Below are 21,303 nucleotides of genomic sequence, written 5' to 3'. Positions count from 1 at the left end.
GAGGAACAACACACGTGTTTGAGAAACTCATTTTGTCTGTAACCTAAACTGCAGGCTACATATACAGTGCACCGAACGCTCTTGCGAAATGGAGAACAGGTGGGGAGATGCAAAGTGCAAGAGCTGATTAAATATCGTTAGATGTGTAATACCTAATTAAGAAATATGAGAAACACATACCCACTTAACAATGAAATGCATCTTCAGTTTGTTTAATTTATAGCAGTGAAACCTCATTTACAGTGACACACTTTTCTGGCTGCAAAATTAGTTAGCTTGAGAAACATGCAGTGTCCATCTGGAGTCTCCAGACGGCTCCTCCCTCCCTGCCCCAAGCTATGACGTGGAGCAGAGGGAGTACAGTACAGTCCGTGTAGAATACCGTGGCCAGTAGATGAGCAGGCGGCAGGCAAGCATGGTGAAAGCAGTGTTGGTGGGGGTTACGGGCAGTTGCTGTAGGGGAAATGCCGAGCGCTGGAGGGAAGTGCCGTTCTGAACTGAAGCTTACACTCACGATTTTTGTTGGGCATCTCCAGTTATGTTGTTCCAAAACCCATAGCATTTCTCGTTTCACCAGCTATCGATGGCCCTTACAAATTGCATTCTGTCATTGAAAAAGTCTACAGTTAATGAAATAACACTGCAGATAATGAAGTATTGCGTAACAACCATATGGAAAAAAGACTCTCGTTTTCATGTGGTGCCATTTGCCAAAATCTCATTTCTATATCTAAACCAGTTTAGGATTTTTGTGGATATTTCACTCTGGCTTTATCATTGGCGCAGTGCGATTGCAAATGAGTGTGCTACATCACACCAGTTTTCTCTAGAGACCTCCACCCAAGTCTACAGAAGAATTCAATACGTTCGCTAAATTTCATACAAATCAACATATTGTGTAATATGCACCAACTGCAAAATCATAGCGATGTCTACTTTTCACTGCAAACTTTTTCGAATTTCGCGCAGCGTCTTACCTCCACGTAAATATCACAGTAACTACATCCATTAACGAAATGATGGACACATAATCATGAACGCTACATTTAAAGCTATAAGTGACACAAAACTGAAGACTTTTTTTACCGAGTAGTTTCGTCTAAATCGTTTGAGAAAGATCGCAGGGCGTGCGACTCGATTCTGTCATCGCCGAGCGGCCAGTAGGTGGCAACACTGTCGGCCTCGCCTTGCGAACAAACGAATGAACTCGCTCAGCGCACTGGACGGAAACTGGTCATTGCGCATTAGAGATGGGCAAACTGAAACACGTAACTGTTTCGAAACAAATGAAACAGTACAATGTAATGTTTCGATACGATGTTTCGAAACGGTGAAACAGTTTGTGTTTTGTAATGTAATAAACCTACACATTCTATCATCTTGAATGTCTACTGTATAAGTATGTCCATATAAACATAAATGAGGTGCGAGAGCGCTAATCATATCGCAGAAAGTATGAAACTATCACTTAGGCGTCTTGGCAGTTTCGTATTTCCTGAAGCAAATGCGCTGCTTTCGTGTCGTGTGACTTTCATACTTTTCAATTGGCTGAGGACAGCCATAGCTGAAGACAGAAGGACCACCACGAACGGAACTGGAGGTGGGAGCAAACTGCAGAAACAACGGATATGCTACTGGGATTCCCACATTCCGTTAGTATGGGTAATATACCCATCTTGCTAATTTCCATGCACACAAAGGGAATCATTGTGGATAATAGGCACCGTGACTATAGACTCACAAATAATGCCAAATAATTCGAATAACTAACAAAATATAACAGAAAAAATTGTCTTTTAAGGTGTTTCGAATCGTTACTATAAATTCACTATGCTTCCCAGCCCTTCCCGTTCACCATTACACTATCAGTGATACGTCAAACAGATTGCTTGCAATTATACTTACATCAAATTTAAGTATATGTCTAATAACTGTCACTTTACGCTTTTTTTTTTATTCAAAATGTTGTAGGCCTACTTGCGTTTCTTAATATGATTTCTGTACATGAACAGAGAAGCGTATGTTATAAAAAAGTGTAATTTAACTGAATGATTCTCACATATTTATTATTTTGAATGTGAATAGTATGCGTTGTTTTATTGTTTGGTTAGTGTTTATAAAGCAGATGTTACGCCATTTCAGAATAGGACAGTCAGATAGAAACGAAGCTTTATTTTCGGATATCTTAAGCTTCATGCTATTGCTTGTCAAAAAGATTTCGATACTCTTGAAAGTGTCTCACGAAGTGGTATGTTGTGTTTCAGTACCTATGCCGAGCCCGAATCTCGTCCGACACAGCGCGGAATGAAACATCACTGTTTCGATACAATTAGTCCGTTCCAAGCAGAGGTGGACTGAAACACCCTTATTTTGAAACAACGATACAGTTTCTCTGTCTGGCTCGAGATCGAATTTGGTCCGGTTGCCCGAGACAGGGGCGGAATGAAACACCACTGTTTCGAAACAGTGAACCACAGCCGTTCCGAAACACTGAAACAGTTCCACGTATCGGTACACTGTATCGAAACATAGAAACAGTGGCCAAGTCTATTGCGCATTGGTCAACGTATCCTGTGCGGACACCAGTCGCTGCTCGCAAACCTGGGCCGTAGAGTATACATATCCACAGAGTGAGCATTTGGATACACAGAACGAGAATTCTGTCCACAACATCTGCTGCAGATGAAGTAACGTGATTTTGGAATGGCAAATGTTAGCTTTTATAAAACTTAGCGTATTTTTAGTGTCATTGCCTCGTGTCATTACTTCGCTGCTGCAGCTAGCTCACCTTCAGAATTACCGTGCAACTTTGAATATGCGTTTTATAGACAGTTTTATGCCAGAAACTGAAGCTGACCTAAACGTGTGAAGAGCAATAGTATTTTGCTTTTTCGCCACAGTATCATAGCTCAGATTCCACTTTATTTACGTTTTTTTCTGCAATGGTATAAGAAGTGACAGCCAACAGTATTTTTTTACGTTTTCTATCGCACTTATTAATATTGTCGAATCACTGCTCTAATTAATTGCGTTACAATGACACTGTAGACGACGCCGAAGCGTGACTTAAAAGCAACGCATTTGGAACTATGAAATTGGTACGGTAAATACGGCAAGCGATTTGCTCCACCTGCTTGTCCATTATTATTTTCAATTTTTCTTTATTTAAGCTCCTACTTTTTATAGACAAGTAAAATATCTACAACATTTTTCCCCATCTCATCATTAAAGTAAAACCATACACTACGCACAAAAAATAAAAAATACAAGATCAGTGCTCGAGTTTTGGAACAATAAAAGAAATGATAGCCAACAATATTTTCTTTTTCCAGTTTTTCTATTGCACTGATTTTACTATCGAATTTGTTCTAATTAACTGCGTTACAATGACTATAGGAAACTATCTCGTTTAGAAATACATAGATTACAGAAGGGTTTGACAATCGGCACAAGTCGGAGGAAATGGATCAGAGTGTCATGTATAAATTTTATCTGCTTGTGAACATAGCATCATTGTATATACGCAGACTGGCAGTTTACCCAGACACATTTGCAGTTTCATCTAGCACTTGTCTTGTAAACACGTGACCTAAAATCACAGAAATTATCTCTACTATACAAGACATCATTATACCGTGCCTCCATAGTTTTCAACATTTAAAGTGCTTCGTATCAATATGACGTTTACAATTAAACGTTTATTGTACATACCTATGAAAAGTAACTGGTCCTCCTTTCACATGCTTCTCTTTATACATCCATAGTAACGACAATACTGCACCATTGCTATTACTAAAATTCAAAAGTGCAAAAATGTATATAAAACAAGGGGAATACGCGTAATATTCAACTTACACTGTTACCCTAAATTGTAGACAAGCAGTGTCATCCAGAAATCACGTGACTAGCCCGTTTAGATGTTGAGAACATGCGCAGATTTTGTGCTCGCCGTCTAATCGCGGAGCACGTTGGCTGTTAAGCCCTGGTGTATCGTAATTGACAAAGACGATGGAATCGGCATTAGCTCAGTACATCAATAGTTGCTGCACACAACCTGAGTGATTAACAATAATTTCTAATTCAAAAACAAATACAATTTTGGGCTTGTTATTTAATTCAATCGTCCACCAACGAACATCACGACAGTGACATGACCAAGCGACGCACTCAACCACGTTTCGCCGCCTGATACAGGCAAAACATACCACTTTATTGGCTTGCTCCAGAAATCATCACTTCGGATATGGAGGAGAGATCAAAACCGACACAAATTCAACACGGAAACAATGTTCTTCATCGCAAAGATGCCTCAGCTCATAAAAACAAGATTTAAAAACTGGCTCACTACAGAGATAATGTGACGTTGCAGCCGACCATGGTTGCCCGTCACAGATTCAAATGTCGAGCAACAAGCATGTGTCTTGACGAGGGATTCCGTCGGGCTGGAAATACGCAGCGTATGACAGGGGTCAGAAGGATTTTCTTCGCGAATCAAATCCATATTGGTCAATCCATCATATGTACGCTCTGTAATTGGCTCTGAGCACTATCGGACTTAGCTGGCCGAAGTGGCCGTGCGGTTCTAGGCACTGTAGTCTGGAACCGCGAGACCGCTGCGGTCGCAGGTTCGAATCCTGCCTCGGGCATGGATATGTGTCATCTCCTTAGGTTAGTTAGGTTTAACTAGTTCTAAGTTCTAGGGGACTAATGACCTCAGCAGTTGAGTCCCATAGTGCTCAGAGCCGTTTGAACCATTTGAACTATGGGACGTAACTTCTGAGGTCATCAGTCCCCTAGAACTTAGAACTACGTAAACCTAACTAGAACCTCTCGGCCACCCCGGCCGGAGCTCTGTGATTCTCCTGCCCTCTTCCAACCACAGAAGCCAAGTTACTGAATGTTTACTCTCCACGTGTCCTGTGTGTCGAAAGTGGTGTGTGTATAGCTACCAACAATGCTGCCTTCAACCGGTGAAGGCAATGAGTTTTACTGAGACTGTTACGGCTTCGTGGTTTTTCCGGTCACATCCACTTTCCTGGCTTTTATACTGTATCTTCACGGGATCGGCGTGTTAATTTTCGGATTTTGCAGCGGTAGTGGTACCGAGTCGCCGAATGCCCTTCCTGTCACCCACCCCGTCCAGCCAGGTCCCCATTTGTGTGTTCCAAAGTCGACGTGTAGACTTTCTAAGTATTTCCTAATTCCTTAACTGAGTCTGGACTCGGTATTCACCCATCCGAATGTCGGGAAACCGTCTAAAAACCACATCCAAGCTGGCTTTCACAACGACTCTCGTCCTTAATTCGCTGGGCGGATTAAATCCGGACCTGGCGCGCCACCCCCATCACCGCATCGGCGTGCTGACACGAGCGGTTATCCGGAAGGGTTTTATTGCGGTCGCGTCAATGTATAAAATTCTCTCGGTTTTCTGGGCGCGTTATATGTACGATATACCTGAAGGAGAGGCAAGGCCGTTAAAGGTTGTGTGAATCGTATTGCCGGTGGATAGAAGTAGTGATACAGTGATCCTTAGCTCGGCAAGTAATCAAAAAAATGTGACCCGTTTACAGACTGATGACAACTATCGCCCTCCCTCCTCAAATTTATCATGAACCTTGGCGAGGTGGGGGTGACTTGCGTGCCTCAGCGATACAGACAGCTGCACAGTAAGTGCAGTCACAATGGAGTGAAATCTGTGGAGACGCCAGACAAATCTCACACCAACTTATGCTTTCTGAATTGGGGCGGCTACTTCTTCATTAGTTGCAGGAACTGCATACAGTTGGATGATTGTCTGATCTCGTTATGTAATACTAGCCAACATGGCATTTCTACACTGCTGGTCATGCAAAATGTAACAACAAGAAGGGCCGGAACACCACAGCCAGACGGATTTGGGAAATATACAGAGAGGTCCAAAAACATGTATCCATTGTTTAAAAGTCCATAAATTGCAAACTAATTGACGGAGTTGTCTCATTTTTGGTGAAAGTATAGCTTAAAGTCCAAATTAAAGATATCACTGTAGGTGTTCCAAATGGTCACCATTAACATCCACACACAAACGATGCCACCGAACTGCAGCACGAACTACTGACTGCAACGTGTTCAGTTGGATATTTGCACATGAATGTACGATGGATTCTCCAAGTTCATCCAATGTGCGTGGCTTTTGTCGATAAACGACGTCCTTTAGTGTTCCCCACAGGTAAAATTCCAGAGGAGCTAGGTCTGGGGAACGTGGTGGATACTCCACAGCACCTCTATGGCCTATCCATCTTCCTGGTAGATTTTCGTCCAGATACGCCCTAACACCGTTTTGTTAGTGGGCTGGGGCACCACCTTGTTGAAAGTAAACTCTTCCGTCTGCATACAAGTCTCGGATGGCAGGTAAAACGGATGTCTGAAGCTTCTGAAGGTACACCTCACCGGTAACTGTGCCGTCAAAGAAGAATGGCCCAATCAAGCCCCGGTAAGACAACCCACACCACACATTTACTCCCGGCAAATTCACGGCTTTGTCTACATGGACGTTCGGATTTTCGGCGGCCCAGTAGATGCAATTGTGGCGATTTACTGTACCATTGAGTTTGAACTGTGTTTCATCAGACCTCGCAATCATCTCTGCAAACTCTTCATCGTTGCGCACCATGTTAGTAAACCACTCGCAGTACTCTATTCTACGATCTGGCTCGCCCTCGTTCATTGCATGTAGCAATCATGGGATGTAGCACTTTCACTTTGCTGTCTTCAAAATTCGCCGAACACTTGAGCGATTCATTGCAGTTTCACGGGCACACTGTCTCACAGACTTCTGTGGTGAGTTGTTGTAACACACGACGGGATTTAGCTGGACTTGCTACTGTTACAGGTCGTCCAGATTGGTGTTTGTGTACATCTTTAACACAGCCTTCGGCTTCAAATTTGTTTTACATGCGACGAATCGTTAAACGTGTCGGTGGCTCTGTTTGATACTCATTTCGCCATTGCCGTTGAACATTAATGTTTTCGTACCTAAAATACCACTTCAAAACTGACTTCCTTTCATCGAATGAAAGCCTTGCGCCAGCCATGTTTACTCGAGTAACTAGGTGCAACTAATAACAAAACACTGACTATCTGGTGACTGTCATGTGACAAAACAAAACAACACAATACAACGCTTGTGTGGCAATTGCCGGAACTACAAACTATTACGCTATCAAAGATGAGACAACTCCGTCAATTAGTTTGCCAGTTATGGACTTTTAAACAGTGGATACATTTTTTGGACCCCTCTGTATATATAATATTCCTGTACTTTTGACACGATAAATGAATAAATGATTGAAAATACATTCCCATGTGAAATGAGGAAGTTGATGAAATGAGTATTGAGAGTTGCCACTGCTGCTGGCTATATCTGCTGCTACACGCCTCGGCATTGAATCAGAGAGGCTCTGAGTGTGTTGTTGGCGTACAGCACCTCATGCTACTTTACGTGTTGCCAAAGTTGATCTGGTGTAGCAGCGGGTGGTGTATCCTGGAGCGACTGCGTTCTGCAGTCATCGACCAGACGTTTTCGATGGGCGAGAGATCTGGAGGACAGGGAGGCACAGACAGCAATGCATTCCGATGGGCCACGAGGAAATCTAGAACACTGCGTGCTATATGTGGTCGCGCCTTATCCTCCTACAATGTGGCCGTCGACAAGCTCCGAAGGTGTGAGAGAACAATAGGCTCCAACATTTCAGAGATGTAACGCTGGTTGGTTAGTGTACCGGCAATGCGTACTGGTAGGAGGAGGAGGGGTGGGGGTTGCGCGGGAGTGGAATCTAATACCACCCCAAACCATAATAAAAGGGGATGGATAAAGCAACCGTTCAACAGTCTCTCACCACTGTCTCCAGCCTCTAATCCGACCATCGTGTTGATGCAGCTAGATTCAGGATTCGTCGGTAAAAACAATGTAGTTCCATTCGGTTGTCCAAATGAACGCTGGTGAGCAAAACTTAAGGACGAAGGCAACTTTCTCATGATGTCTCACTGCCAAGTAACATAGCTCGATTAAACTTGGACCATACAAAGAATACAGTACGGTATAGTACAGAAGGTAATTGAAACAATTAAGCAAAGAGACGAGCAGAAATGACAGTCTGAATACTGAAGCCAGTGTGATTCACGATGATACCAAGGACATGACAAATGTCAGGACATTGTTCTTAATAGGATGTATGATCATGATGAACGGCAGCGCACGCCCTGCAGCGTCCTCCCATGCTGGCCACAATGTTGGCGAGGAGTTCTTTTGGTAGGGCGTTCCGTTATCCACCAGCGTGGCTGACAACTGCCTTCCCGCGTCGTAACATCAGAACCACCAAAGCGATCATGTTCTACAATCTCCCTTGGTATATCACAAATTGCCACCTGTCGTTTTATTCATTCGCTATTGTACTATCTCATGCTTCGTCTTATTAGGATAATGAGAGATTCTGCAGGAATTCGGATGTGCAGAAATGTGTTCAACAAAGAGTATCTACAGCCTTACAAGGGCACCTTGTAGAAAGGGGCTTTTCACTTTATTCGATTTTCTTCAAGCTTATAGAATTTCCTTTTTAGGCCAGAAGATTTCAGAAGGCATTTAAAGGCACTACATTTGCATTATTTTATTATAATTGCCGGTAGCTGTAGTGTGTAAGTTTTATGATTTCAAAGGTCACAATTCGAGTTTAACTAGTAGCAACATTTTTACTTTTATCTACATTCTATCTTTATTACCAAATGGAAATGTTAATTAAAAATATTAAATCATAATTTGTATATAAAAATAAGATTGTTTAGTTTTAATTAGTAAGCACAAGTTACCGAAGTCCCGACTTCTATCGAGTTCCATGAAGATTACGATCTACACGACAGCAGTTCACACTGTCATCCTAACGGAGCAGTGACGTGGACTATGACTCAAAAGACAGAAAGGAAACTCCTGCCATTTGAAAATAACGTTCTGAGACAGATTTTTGGACCAGTGAAGGATGGAGACAACTTGAGGAAAAGGAGAAATCGCGAATTACAGGAGTTGTACAAATCGCCGGACACTGCGGTTGTGATTTGAGAGAGGGGGCTGAAGCGGCATAGGCACGTAATGCGCCGAGAAGGCCAGATCTGGCAGCTGGCGGAAGAAGCCATCAGGGGCAACATACCGAGGGGAAGATCACGGCTGAGACGGACTGACCGGGTGAGAGAGGAGAGAATAATAAAAATGAGCGTATGGATGGCATTGGTGGCCGGGAGACCCCTCGCGGGGCGGTTCGGCCGCCGCTCCACAAGTTCTTTAACGCCACTACGGCGACTTGCGAGTGAATGAGGATGAAATGATGATGAAAGACAAGCAACAGCCAGTCCACTACGGCGACTTGCGAGTGAATGAGGATGAAATGTTGATGAAAGACAAACAACAGCGAGTCATCTCGAGGCAGAAAAAATGCATGACCCCGCCGGGAATCGAACTCGGGACCCCGTGCGCGGGAAGCGAGAACGCTACCACGAGACCACAAGCCGCGGACAAAGAGGAAATCATTACGATAGTGATAGTTGGAGAAAAAGGGCCGAGGAAGACGGAGGAGGGTAACTGGCGAGGCCAAAGACCGAGGGAAATACGGAAGCGTCCGATCCCGCCCGTCTGCTTTGACCCATGACGTCACAAATATGGCGGAAACAAAAACAAACACACACACTTTCCACAAGAAGCCTAATGACACTAACGGGACAAGCGCGGGAAACAGATAATTAAAATAAGTAATAAGCGTTTTTAAATTTTAAAAAAAATCTCACGAGATAGAACGAACAGATCAGAAAAGTAAACAAAATAAGATAAAACAGAACTGGAGACAGCCACACTCAAACCAAACTCCGCGCCGTCATGACGTCACACACGACAACACCCTTACGTCACGGGTCAAAGCCGACGCATGGGATCGGACGCTTCTGTCGACCCAGACCGAGTGAGGTTTGTGTGGTCAGCCTAGTAAGTAACTAATCACAAGAAAACAATTATAATTATAGTTAGATAGAGCAGCAATCAGTCGTAGAATTAAGTTGCTTTAATATGACATTTATAGTCACAATGCAGATCAGATTTCGACCTGTGTCAGGTCATTGATGATGATGAGTCCCATACTCCTTCACAGAGCGTAGGGGAGCGACGCGGGAGACCCGGCCGTCTTACTACGCAGGGTCGTAGGGGAGGTGGTTTGCCATTGCCTTCCTCCGACCGTAATGGGGATGAATTATGATGATGAAGACGACACAACAACACCCAGTCATCTCGAGGCAGGAAAAAATCCCTGACCCCGCCGGGAATCGAACCCGGGACCCCGCGCTGGAGAAGCGAGAACGCTACCACGAGACCACGAGCTGTCACGTCATTATCAATGCTAAAACAAATACAAGAGTATATATTACAATGTGATTTACAAAAGTTATAAGTCCATCACATCGTTGTCTTTCAATGGTAACATTACATACCAGTACGGAATTGTAGCAGTTGTTCGTGGTCAAGTGAATGCTTACACAGTTCAACCATTACTGTCGTAAAATTATATGTTGGTTTCACAGTACACATCGGTTTTGCGTATAGCGCCCTCTATGAGCTGCGCCTGAAGTTCACAGTTTTGACGACATTTTTTGTAATATTTATGTTGTATTGTAACTAAGTAGTAACATGAAATTATTATGAGTAAAACTATGTAAAATTACAATTCTTACTTTTTCTCCTGTCTGTAATGTGCTAGATGTTTAAAGTTACTATAGCACGTAACAGTGACAGTGTACGCCCCATGGGCTAAAATTAATTGTAAAACTGATATGGCTACGTAAAGTACGTTATAGGAAGTATTGCATATTTTGTCGTGTGGGACCTGTCTTAAATTTAATTCGTTGTTACTTGACAAAAGGTATAACGTGAACTTTATTTACAAAATCCATTTTGTTGGCGCTAGTAGCGCTTGTAAGCATAAAAAATGTCGTCAAAACTGTAAACTTCAGGCGCAGCTCACAGAGGGCGCTATACGCAAAACCGATGTGTACTGTGAAACCAACATACAATTTTACGACAGTAATGGTTGAACTGTGTAAGCATTCACTTGACCACGAACAGCTACTACAATTCCGTAGTGGTATGTAATGTTACCATTGAAAGACAACGATGTGATGGGCTTATAACTTTTGTAAATCACATTGTAATATACACTCTTGTATTTGTTTTAGCATTGATAATGACCTGACACAGGTCGAAATCTGATCTACGTTGTGACTATAAATGTCATATTAAAGCAACTTAATTCCACGACTGATCGCTGCTCTATCTAACCCAATATAACCACAGTCGTTGCTTGCACCCACCCCATGGAGGGCAACCTAATCTAAAATTTCCTACAGACATGCGGAATGTTTCATTGATAAATTAAAAAAAAAATGATAAACCTCATTAATATTGTTCAGTCTTATATGTAACAAAAGTATTTTAATTTCTGTTTGATGATTCACTGTCTTGTACCAAATTGTAATTTATTTTGAGTACTTGCATTTCATGCAACCGGTAATTAAAAATGAAATCATATCATAGTTATTAAAAACTGCGAACCGGTATTTGTTAATTACATTTTCATTTCAAAAGAAATATAGAATTTAAATAAAACTAGAGAAAAACTATTTCTGCTAGCAAGATTTGAATCGGGGACCTGGTGTTTAAATTACTAATGTTGCTATACGCTACAGAGTCAGCTAACAGCTACTTTCTTTAAACTGTTGCACTGTTTTGTGCTTAAATGTTCTCAGGAATCTTCGGATCTTTGATTTTTTTCTTGTTCCTTCGAGACTTGCGTCGTACTGCTCTAGGAATTTTATGTCCGGGCATGAGAGTTGCGTCTCACTGCTCTAGGCGCTAGAGACGGAGAATCATATTAAAAAACCTGATTACAAAGCTAAATAAATGATGATGTCATTGGCGGTCGTTGTTTTCCTTCCACCCCGTAATAATTCTTAATTCTGGGGAGCGAAGGAAGGAGGACGTTTAGTAGGGTGGAGGGCTTCATTCTCCTCGCTGCTTCACTACCCATTTACCGCATTTTCACGCGAAAATCTCGCCCCAAGTGGCGTCGCTCCATCAGTAGTAAGGCAGACTATTACTATAGAACAGACGTTCACTGGCTCCAGCAGTCTTCTACTTCCGAAAAAGAAGACAGAAATTATCTTCGAAAGCTCGGGTTCGAATATCGAGAGAGGTTTATCCGAGAGACTTCTACGTTCTTTTTCATGGCGGATTCCACCGAACCACTATGTTATCGACACCTACGAACGAATCTGTACAAGAAGTTAAACAAACCAGATACGTCAACATTAAACTGTGCAACCTCCCATGTTTACCAGAGGTAACCAGAACAGCTGTTAGCATGAGAGAAATAAAAATAGATATCTTAGGTGTTGCGAAACAACTCAAATCACTTAAGAAAGGCAAGTCTTCCGATCCAGGTGGTATACCAATCAGGTTGCTTTCAGAGTATGCAGACACAATAGCGCCTTTCTTAGCAGTCATATAGAACCGCTCACTTGATGAAAGGTCTGTTCCTAAAGACTGGAAAGTAGCACAGGTCACACCGATATTCAAGAAAGGAAATAGGAGTAACCCATTGAATTACAGACCCATATCACTGACCTCATATACTGTACTCGAACATTATGAACCACCTTGAAGAAGATGACTTATTGATACGTAACCAACACGGAATCAGAAAATATCATTCTTGTGCAACACATGAAGTAATGAGTGAAACACATGAAGTAATGAGTGCTATCAACAAGGGATCTCAGATAGATTCCATATTCGTAGACTTCCAGAAGGCTTTTGACGCCGTTCCTCACAAGCGACTATTATTCAAATTGCGTGCATATGGAGTATCGTCTCAGTTGTGTGACTGGATTCGTGATTTCCTCTCAGAGAAGTCACAGTTCGTAGTGGTAGACGGTAAATCATCGAGTAGAACAGAAGTGATATCTGGCGTTCCGCAAGGTAGTGTCATAGGCCCTCTGCTGTTCATGATTTACATAAATGATATAGCTCATAATCTGAGCAGCCCCCTTAGATTGTTTGCAGATGACGCTGTAATTTACCGTCTAGTAAAATCGTAAGACGATCAATTCCAATTACAAATTTATCTAGAGAGAATTACGGTATGGTGCGACAAGTGGCCATATGCACTAAACAAAGAAAAGTGTGAGGTCATCCTCATGGGTACTAAAAGAAATCCGATAAATTTTGGTTATACGATAAATTGCACAAATCTAAGGGCTGTCAATTCGACTAAATACCTAGGAATTACAATTACGAGCAACTTAAATTGGAAAGACCACATAGATAATATTGTGGGGAAGGCGAAACAAAGACTGCGCTTTGTTGGCAGAACACTTAGAAGATGCGAAAAACCCACTAAAGAGATAGCCTACATTACACTTGTCCATCCTCTGTTGGAATATTGCTGCGCGGCGTGGGATCCTTACCAGGTAGGATTGACGGAGGACATCGAAAAAGTGCAAAGAAGGGCAACCCGTTTCGTGTTATCGCGCAATAGGAGTGAGAGTGTCACTGATATGATACGTGAGTTGGGATGGCAGTCACTGAAACAAAGGCGGTTTTCTTTGCGGCGAGCTCTAATTACCAAATTTCAATCACCAACTTTCTCTTCCGAATGCGAAAATATTTTGTTGACACCTACCTAAGTAGGGCGAAATGATCATCATAATAAAGTAAGAGAAATCAGAGCTCGAACAGAAAGATTTAGGCGTTCCTTTCTCCCACGCGCCATTCGAGAGTCTGAAAATGCTTCGATGAACCCTCTGCCAGGCACTTAATTGTAAATTGCAGAGTAACCATGTAGATGTAGATGTAGGTAACAAACAGGTGAGAAATAACACAGTATAAGACAGCAGCACTAGGCTTTTTTTTTCATGAATTCCCACTTTGCTACTTGGTGATCCGGTGGCCTGGCTGTACTCACCGGCGTATATCCAGCTGGTTACGGGAGCCACGGAGACGCCGCACTTGAAGACGTCGTCCTCGTCCCTGGCCAGCGCCATGGCGGCCGCGTAGCCACCATAGCCCTTGCCCCAGATGGCCACACGTGAGCCGTCGATGAAGGGGTACTTCTCTGTCAGCCACCTGTGGGACAAAGCAGAACGCCAATTGGCGACGTCGCCGTGCACTTTCTATCGTGTTGACTGTATCTCCCCCCCCCAAGCTGCAAAGCCTATTGCCGTGACGGTCCACTTTGTGTCATGGAGAACGTATCTCCCCCAGCTGCAAAGCTTACTCACTATGATGACGGAAGAGACTACTTGGTGTTTACTTCAGGATCACCAAGGTCGATGCATTATGTAATCAGATTGTTATGACCGCTTCCTGCTTGGTGTCTCTGAAAAGCAAACGCCATAAAAAAGTATATTCGATATAATTTACTGCTATTGGCTGCCACAGATTCCTGAAAACATGCTTCACTGTTGTACATAATCGCCGTGCTTTTCTAAGCTTCTTCGACCCCTCTGCACAGAAGTTCGCCACCTAGGAACTGAACCAGTTGGCAACAGTAGTCTTCAGCTTCCCGTCATTTTCAAACCATTGTCTCCCAAGGCACCAACCCATTGTTGCAAGTTAAGGGATAGGTTACAGTTGCGATATCGCGACTGTACGGTCAGGGAATCTCTGCAGAAATGCAGACACGGACATACGTAGGCAGCAAGTTTTGCCTGAGATTTGTGGAAACCGCATTTTCAGGTACGATCGGCGTTCAGTTAGTAATACAACACATTGTTTTCTGTGAAAGTAGGTTGGTTTTTTTCATAACTCCAATACGCCATATCATTCCCCACTCCTTTGGCTACAAATCCTACTTTTCTACAGAATCTCCTTTCAAGGCGATGGCGTTATGTCACATTACTGGGAGGGCCTGTATTCCCACATGGCACCACTCCACTGGTGCATCAGTAACCTCACCATCATCCACCTACTGCTTCCCGCAGAGTGCATCCTTCATTCGTCAAACAGATGGAAATCCGAACTCTAGGACGGACGGGGAAGAACAGTCCAACGAAGTTTTTGTGAGCTCCTCTTGGATGCTAAGACTTGTGTGAGGCCCTGCGTCGTCTGGAGAAGAAGCAGTACGTTCGTGTTTTTCTGGCGACGAACACACTGAAGTCGCTTCTTCAATTTCCTGAGCGTAGCACAATTGTATGCGGCCGGTCAGCATGCGGGAGATCGGACAGGTTTGCGGGACCTTGCTGTGATGATGACAGACACCTTGCCCAAGGACTTACTGCGCTTTTCTTCACTGCTGGAACCCCATAGATATGATAGACATGCTCCAAACGCCTATGAGTATGCTTCGAACGCACCTCTGTTGCAGAAGCCATTTTCAAGGCTATGTGTAGCGCCGCCATCTATCGGGACTTCATGAAACTACACGGGCTGAAGCGGGAATATTCCACGATGTGCCACAACAAATTCCTCATTTTTTCCAACCCAAAATTGGCCGAGAAAGAAAAAGTTTTCCATTACTTATTGAACGCCCCTCGTAGTTTGGCGACTTGCAAGGCACTGTGTCCGCATCTTTCCAGACACAGCCAGCATATAAAGGGGTCATAAACACCACCCCCGATGTTATCATTGCCTCTGCCAGCCACATGGGCGTATCGCCATCGACATTCTTGACCTGAGGTAGTGATCACCTCCCCGTCCTTCTCACCACAATGTCTTCTCACCGCCCCCCTCTGGCTCCCCACCCTGCACCCCCTCCCAAAGTCGTCCATGACTACCACTGTACCAACTGGGACACCTACCGAAAATCCATCGTCACCCAGGTCGAATGCCACTCTCTTACCTATCACCATCCTGATGACATCATCCACACCTCGTCCTTCCTTCAGGAGGTAATTACTGACGCCGTGGAGGCCCATGTTCCTACTAAAACCATCCACCCCCATCATCCCACTCTCCCTCCCTGGGCTGTCCTCCTCCTCCGCGAATCCTGCCGCCTCTATCGCTCCTTCCTGTGCACTCGTGACAGGGATACACTCCAACCACACCGGCAAATACAGTGACATGTGTGGAACCTTATTACAGCAAAGAAACGCCGGGACTAGTGCCAGACCTGCACACGACTCAACGCCACCCTCCCTGTCAACTGCAAGTACTGGTCCGTCTTCCATCGCCTTACTGGTTCCCATTCCGCTCCCCACTACCCCCTTCTCCATAACGACCGCCCCCTTCTTGACAACCTCAGTAAGGCCAACCACTTCACTCCCTACCTTTCCAAGGTTTTCTCCATACCAGATGATTCCCACTTTGATTATTCTCTTTTCCCCACTGTCATGGAATATGCCGATACCTATTGTAGGTCACTCCACTTGCTCCTAGTCTCCAGTACTTGGGGCAGTTGCCTCCTCTGACGTCAACACTCCAATCACAGGACAAGACATTAAACTTATCCTCCAGTCTAAACGCAACATGGCCCCTAGTCACGACTGTGGCACCTACTGCCACCTTAGAGAAAGCCCCCTTTCCTTCCTGAATGTCCTTGCCCATCTCTATAACGTCATCCTCTCTACCGGCTTCTACCCTGACTGTGGAAGACTTCCCGCATCCTCTTAAACCCAACAAACCACCTTCTGTCGCCTCTTCCTGTTGTCCCATCTGCCCCACCTCTGTCTTCAGTAAGGTCTTCAAATCCATCCTCTCCCGTCATATCCATCAGCACCTTAATCAACACCACCTCCTCCTCCTTACCCAGTGTGGCGTCCGTGCCTCCTTCTCCACTGAACTCATTAACCTCGTTCACCTTTTCTCCCTCAGCTTAACTCCCATCGCTCTGCCATTTTTGTTTCCCTTGACCTCCAAAATGCCTATGACCATGTATGGCATCCAGATCTCCTCTTTAAACTCCAAACCTATGCCCTGCCTATCAATTTTGTCTGTCTGGTCACTTCCTTCCTGTTGCGCCATCCTTCCTATGTCACCTTCCACAACACTAACTCCCGTATCTTTTATCCCACTGCTGGTGTCCCCCAGGGCTCTGTCCTCTCCCCTCTCCTTTATCTCTTGTATACGGCTGATATGCCCAAGCCACCCCCACCTGTCCACCTTCTCCAATATGCTGATTACAGCGCCCCCTGGCTCTCTATCCTACCCTTCAACGGTCCCAATGCACCCCCAAAACCCACCTTGACCACTTCACCACTTGGTGTACCCAGTGGTTCCTTTGCCTCAACCCCTCCAAAACCCAGACAGTCGTCATAGGCTGCACCACCCGCTCCTTCTCTCTCCATCATTTCTATCTCACACTTTATGGTCGTCCCATCCAGCTCACCCCCACCCTGAGATACCTTGGCCTCATCCTCGACCGTCACACCTGGACCCCTCACCTCCTGACCATCTAGCAGAAAGCCCATTCCTACCTCCGCCTCCTGAAACTCCTGTCTGGCTGGGCATGGGGATTACATCCTTCCATCATCCTCCACACCTACAAATCCCTCATCTGACTGATATGCCAGCATTTCCTGGGTCTCCGCACCCACCTGCTTTTACAAGGCCCTCCAAATCCTTGAACGTCATGCGCTCCACTTTCCCTTCTGTATTCGTGTTCCTTCCCCCACCTCCTCCTTTCCCTCCAACATCTCCGCATCCTTTACACTGTCTGCAGGCTTGATCCCCCCCATCCCCGGTTTCCTACTTCCTCTCCACCCCCTACCCATTGATGGAGCCTCTATTGCCTCTATCGCCTCCATCTCCTTCATCAGGGCAATTTCCAGCACCTTCCCCTCCCAGATGATGATCTTCGCCGTGACATACACCCGTTCTTCCGACTGTAACCAGGCCCTGTTACCCCCCCCCCCTCACCAGTGCCCCCCTTTTTTCTTCTCCCCTCCTTCTCCCAGAACGGATTTTCCTCCTTCCGTGCCTCCACCCCCTCCACGGCTGTTTTCCTCTACCGTCCCTTTCCTTCCGAGCCCACCTTTGGCGCGTCCCCTACCTCATCCCTCTTTCTCTCCCCTCCTCCTGGCCTCCTTTCCCCTTCTTCCCATTTCCCTGCCCTCTCCCCCCTTGCAGGCCCTCACAGGTTTTTATTCATTCTCAGTGTCCTACATTAGTGTTGTGTTTCAGTGCCGTTATACAGTGTCATGTAATGATGTGGGTTTTAATTGTGTGCTCGACCTGTTTATCGTCCCTGACAGTTCCTTGCTACGCCGTTCGTCATGTGGCTGTTTTACTCGTTCTACGAACTTTTTCAAGAATCATAAAAGAAGGTTGTATACCTGGAAGAACCCTGGAGATACTAAAAGGTATCAGATAGATTATATAATGGTAAGACAGAGATTTAGGAACCAGGTTTTAAATTGTAAGACATTTCCTGGGGCAGATGTGGATTCTGACCACAATCTATTGGTTATGAACTGCAGATTGAAACTGAAGAAACTGCAAAAAGGTGGGAATTTAAGGAGATGGGACCTGGATAAACTGAAAGAACCAGAGGTTGTAGAGAGTTTCAGGGAGAGCATAAGGGAACAATTGACAGGAATGGGGGAAAGAAATACAGTAGAAGAAGAATGGGTAGCTCTGAGGGATGAAGTAGTGAAGGCAGCAGAGGATCAAGTAGGTAAAAAGACGAGGGCTAATAGAAATCCTTGGGTAACAGAAGAAATATTGAATTTAATTGATGAAAGGAGAAAATATAAAAATGCAGTAAATGAAGCAGGCAAAAAGGAATACAAACGTCTCAAAAATGATATCGACAGGAAGTGCAAAATGGCTAAGCAGGGATGGCTGGTGGACAAATGTAAGGATGTAGAGGCTTGTCTCACTAGGGGTAAGATAGATACTGCCTACAGGAAAATTAAAGAGACCTTTGGAGAGAAGAGAACCACTTGTATGAATGTCAAGAGCTCAGATGGCAACCCAGTTCTAAGCAAAGAAGGGAAGGCAGAAAGGTGGAAGGAGTATATAGAGGGTTTATACAAGGGCGATGTACTTGAGGACAATATTATGGAAATGGAAGAGGATGTAGATGAAGACGAAATGGGAGATAAGATACTGCGTGAAGAGTTTGACAGAGCACTGAAAGACCTGAGTCGAAACAAGGCCCCGGGAGTAGACAACGTTCCATTTGAACTACTGACAGGCTTGGGAGAGCCAGTACTGACAAAACTATACCATTTGGTGAGCAAAATGTATGAGACAGGCGAAATACCCTCAGACTTCAAGAAGAATATAATAATTCCAATCCCAAAGAAAGCAGGTGTTGACAGATGTGAAAATTACCGAACTATCAGTTTAATAAGTCACAGCTGCAAAATACTAACGCGAATTCTTTACAGACGAATGGAAAAACTGGTAGAAGCCGACCTCGGGGAAGATCAGTTTGGATTCCGTAGAAATGTTGGAACACGTGAGGCAATACTGACCTTACGACTTATCTTAGAAGAAAGATTAAGGAAAGGCAAACGTACGTTTCTAGCATTTGTAGACTTAGAGAAAGCTTTTGACAATGTTAACTGGAATACTCTCTTTCAAATTCTGAAGGTGGCAGGGGTAAAATACAGGGAGCGAAAGGCTATTTACAGTTTGTATAGAAACCAGATGGCAGTTATAAGAATCGAGGGGCATGAAAGGGAAGCAGTGGTTGGGAAAGGAGTAAGACAGGGTTGTAGCCTCTCCCCGATGTTATTCAATCTGTATATTGAGCAAGCAGTAAAGGAAACAAAAGAAAAATTCGGAGTAGGTATTAAAATTCATGGAGAAGAAGTAAAAACTTTGAGGTTTGCCGATGACATTGTAATTCTGTCAGAGACAGCAAAGAACTTGGAAGAGCAGTTGAACGGAATGGACAGTGTCTTGAAAGGAGGATATAAGATGAACATCAACAAAAGCAAAACGAGGATAATGGAATGTAGTCAAATTAAGTCGGGTGATGCTGAGGGAATTAGATTAGGAAATGAGAAACTTAAAGTAGTAAAGGAGTTTTGCTATTTAGGGAGTAAAATAACCGATGATGGTCGAAGTAGAGAGGATATAAAATGTAGACTGGCAATGGCAAGGAAAGCGTTTCTCAAGAAGAGGAATTTGTTAACATCGAGTATAGATTTAAGTGTCAGGAAGTCGTTTCTGAAAGTATTTGTATGGAGTGTAGCCATGTATGGAAGTGAAACATGTACGATAACTAGTTTGGACAAGAAGAGAATAGAAGATTTCGAAATGTGGTGCTACAGAAGAATGCTGAAGATAAGGTGGGTAGATCACGTAACTAATGAGGAGGTATTGAATAGGATTGGGGAGAAGAGAAGTTTGTGGCACAACTTGACTAGATGAAGGGATCGGTTGGTAGGACATGTTTTGAGGCATTAAGGGATCACAAATTTAGCATTGGAGGGCAGTGTGGAGGGTAAAAATCGTAGAGGGAGACCAAGAGATGAATACACTAAGCAGATTCAGAAGGATGTAGGTTGCAGTAGATACTGGGAGATGAAGAAGCTTGCACAGGATAGAGTAGCATGGAGAGCTGCATCAAACCAGTCTCAGGACTGAAGACCACAACAATAACACGAACTTTTATGCTCTGGCTGTACTTTGCCTGGTGCCTTTTTAGATTTTTTATCTCCGATTTACAGGCACCGCTTTGTATGTCCTCTTTGCTTCTGTTCCGCCTTTTTTGTTTCTATATTCCGTCATGTTATCTCCTTTATATTGTTTTTCAATGTCTTCCTGCCTATTTATGTCTCTTGGCTGAAGAGCAGCGCTTATGCTGCTGCCAGCACGCCCCTGATGGGGAATGGAAATGACAATAAAGGAAAAAAAGCATCAAACATTTAAATTAGGATTCGTGATTTCAAGAAGCCAAGATGTCTAAGAACGATTAGGTCTCTGTGTTTTTTATTAATCAAAAAAATGAATGGTGCTGAAAAAAACGACATTTTCCACGTTAATCTGCTTGCTGAGATCCGATGTCTCTTACAGATGAAAAACTATTAATGATGTCACGAGACAAAACACAGATAGAAAACATGGTACCCAGAGAGGAAATTGCATCTGAAAAATGGTTACCAGTAATTGAAACCTGCGGCGACAGGGAAGTCATTTGAGTGACATTTAATGTTGCAGTATCAGCAAATACTGTGAGAGGTTCCTGCTGTTGGCTATTTCGTTTCCTCAGCCTCATTTCTACCTTTTTCAATATCTATAACATTTATTTGACAACTAACTCTGAGATATTAAGCTAGTATCACTTT

The 21,303-nt window shown here is 44.0% G+C and overlaps 1 protein-coding gene across 3 annotated transcripts in view; it reads right to left on the bottom strand.

Annotated features, from left to right (window-relative positions):
- LOC126190795 (venom dipeptidyl peptidase 4-like) overlaps positions 1–21,303 on the bottom strand; it is a 366,367-nt gene that overhangs the window by 59,600 nt on the left and 285,464 nt on the right. For all 3 annotated transcript variants that reach the window (XM_049931343.1, XM_049931345.1, XM_049931344.1), the window contains one exon: positions 14,031–14,191. In XM_049931343.1, the coding sequence (XP_049787300.1) occupies positions 14,031–14,191 (161 nt within the window). The remainder of the gene's footprint in view (positions 1–14,030; positions 14,192–21,303) is intronic.

This window comes from Schistocerca cancellata, chromosome 6, assembly GCF_023864275.1.
Source record: "Schistocerca cancellata isolate TAMUIC-IGC-003103 chromosome 6, iqSchCanc2.1, whole genome shotgun sequence".
NCBI lineage: Eukaryota > Metazoa > Arthropoda > Insecta > Orthoptera > Acrididae > Schistocerca > Schistocerca cancellata.
The sequence above is the reverse complement of the archived record's forward strand: the minus strand, read 5'-3'. Positions and strand labels throughout refer to the sequence as shown.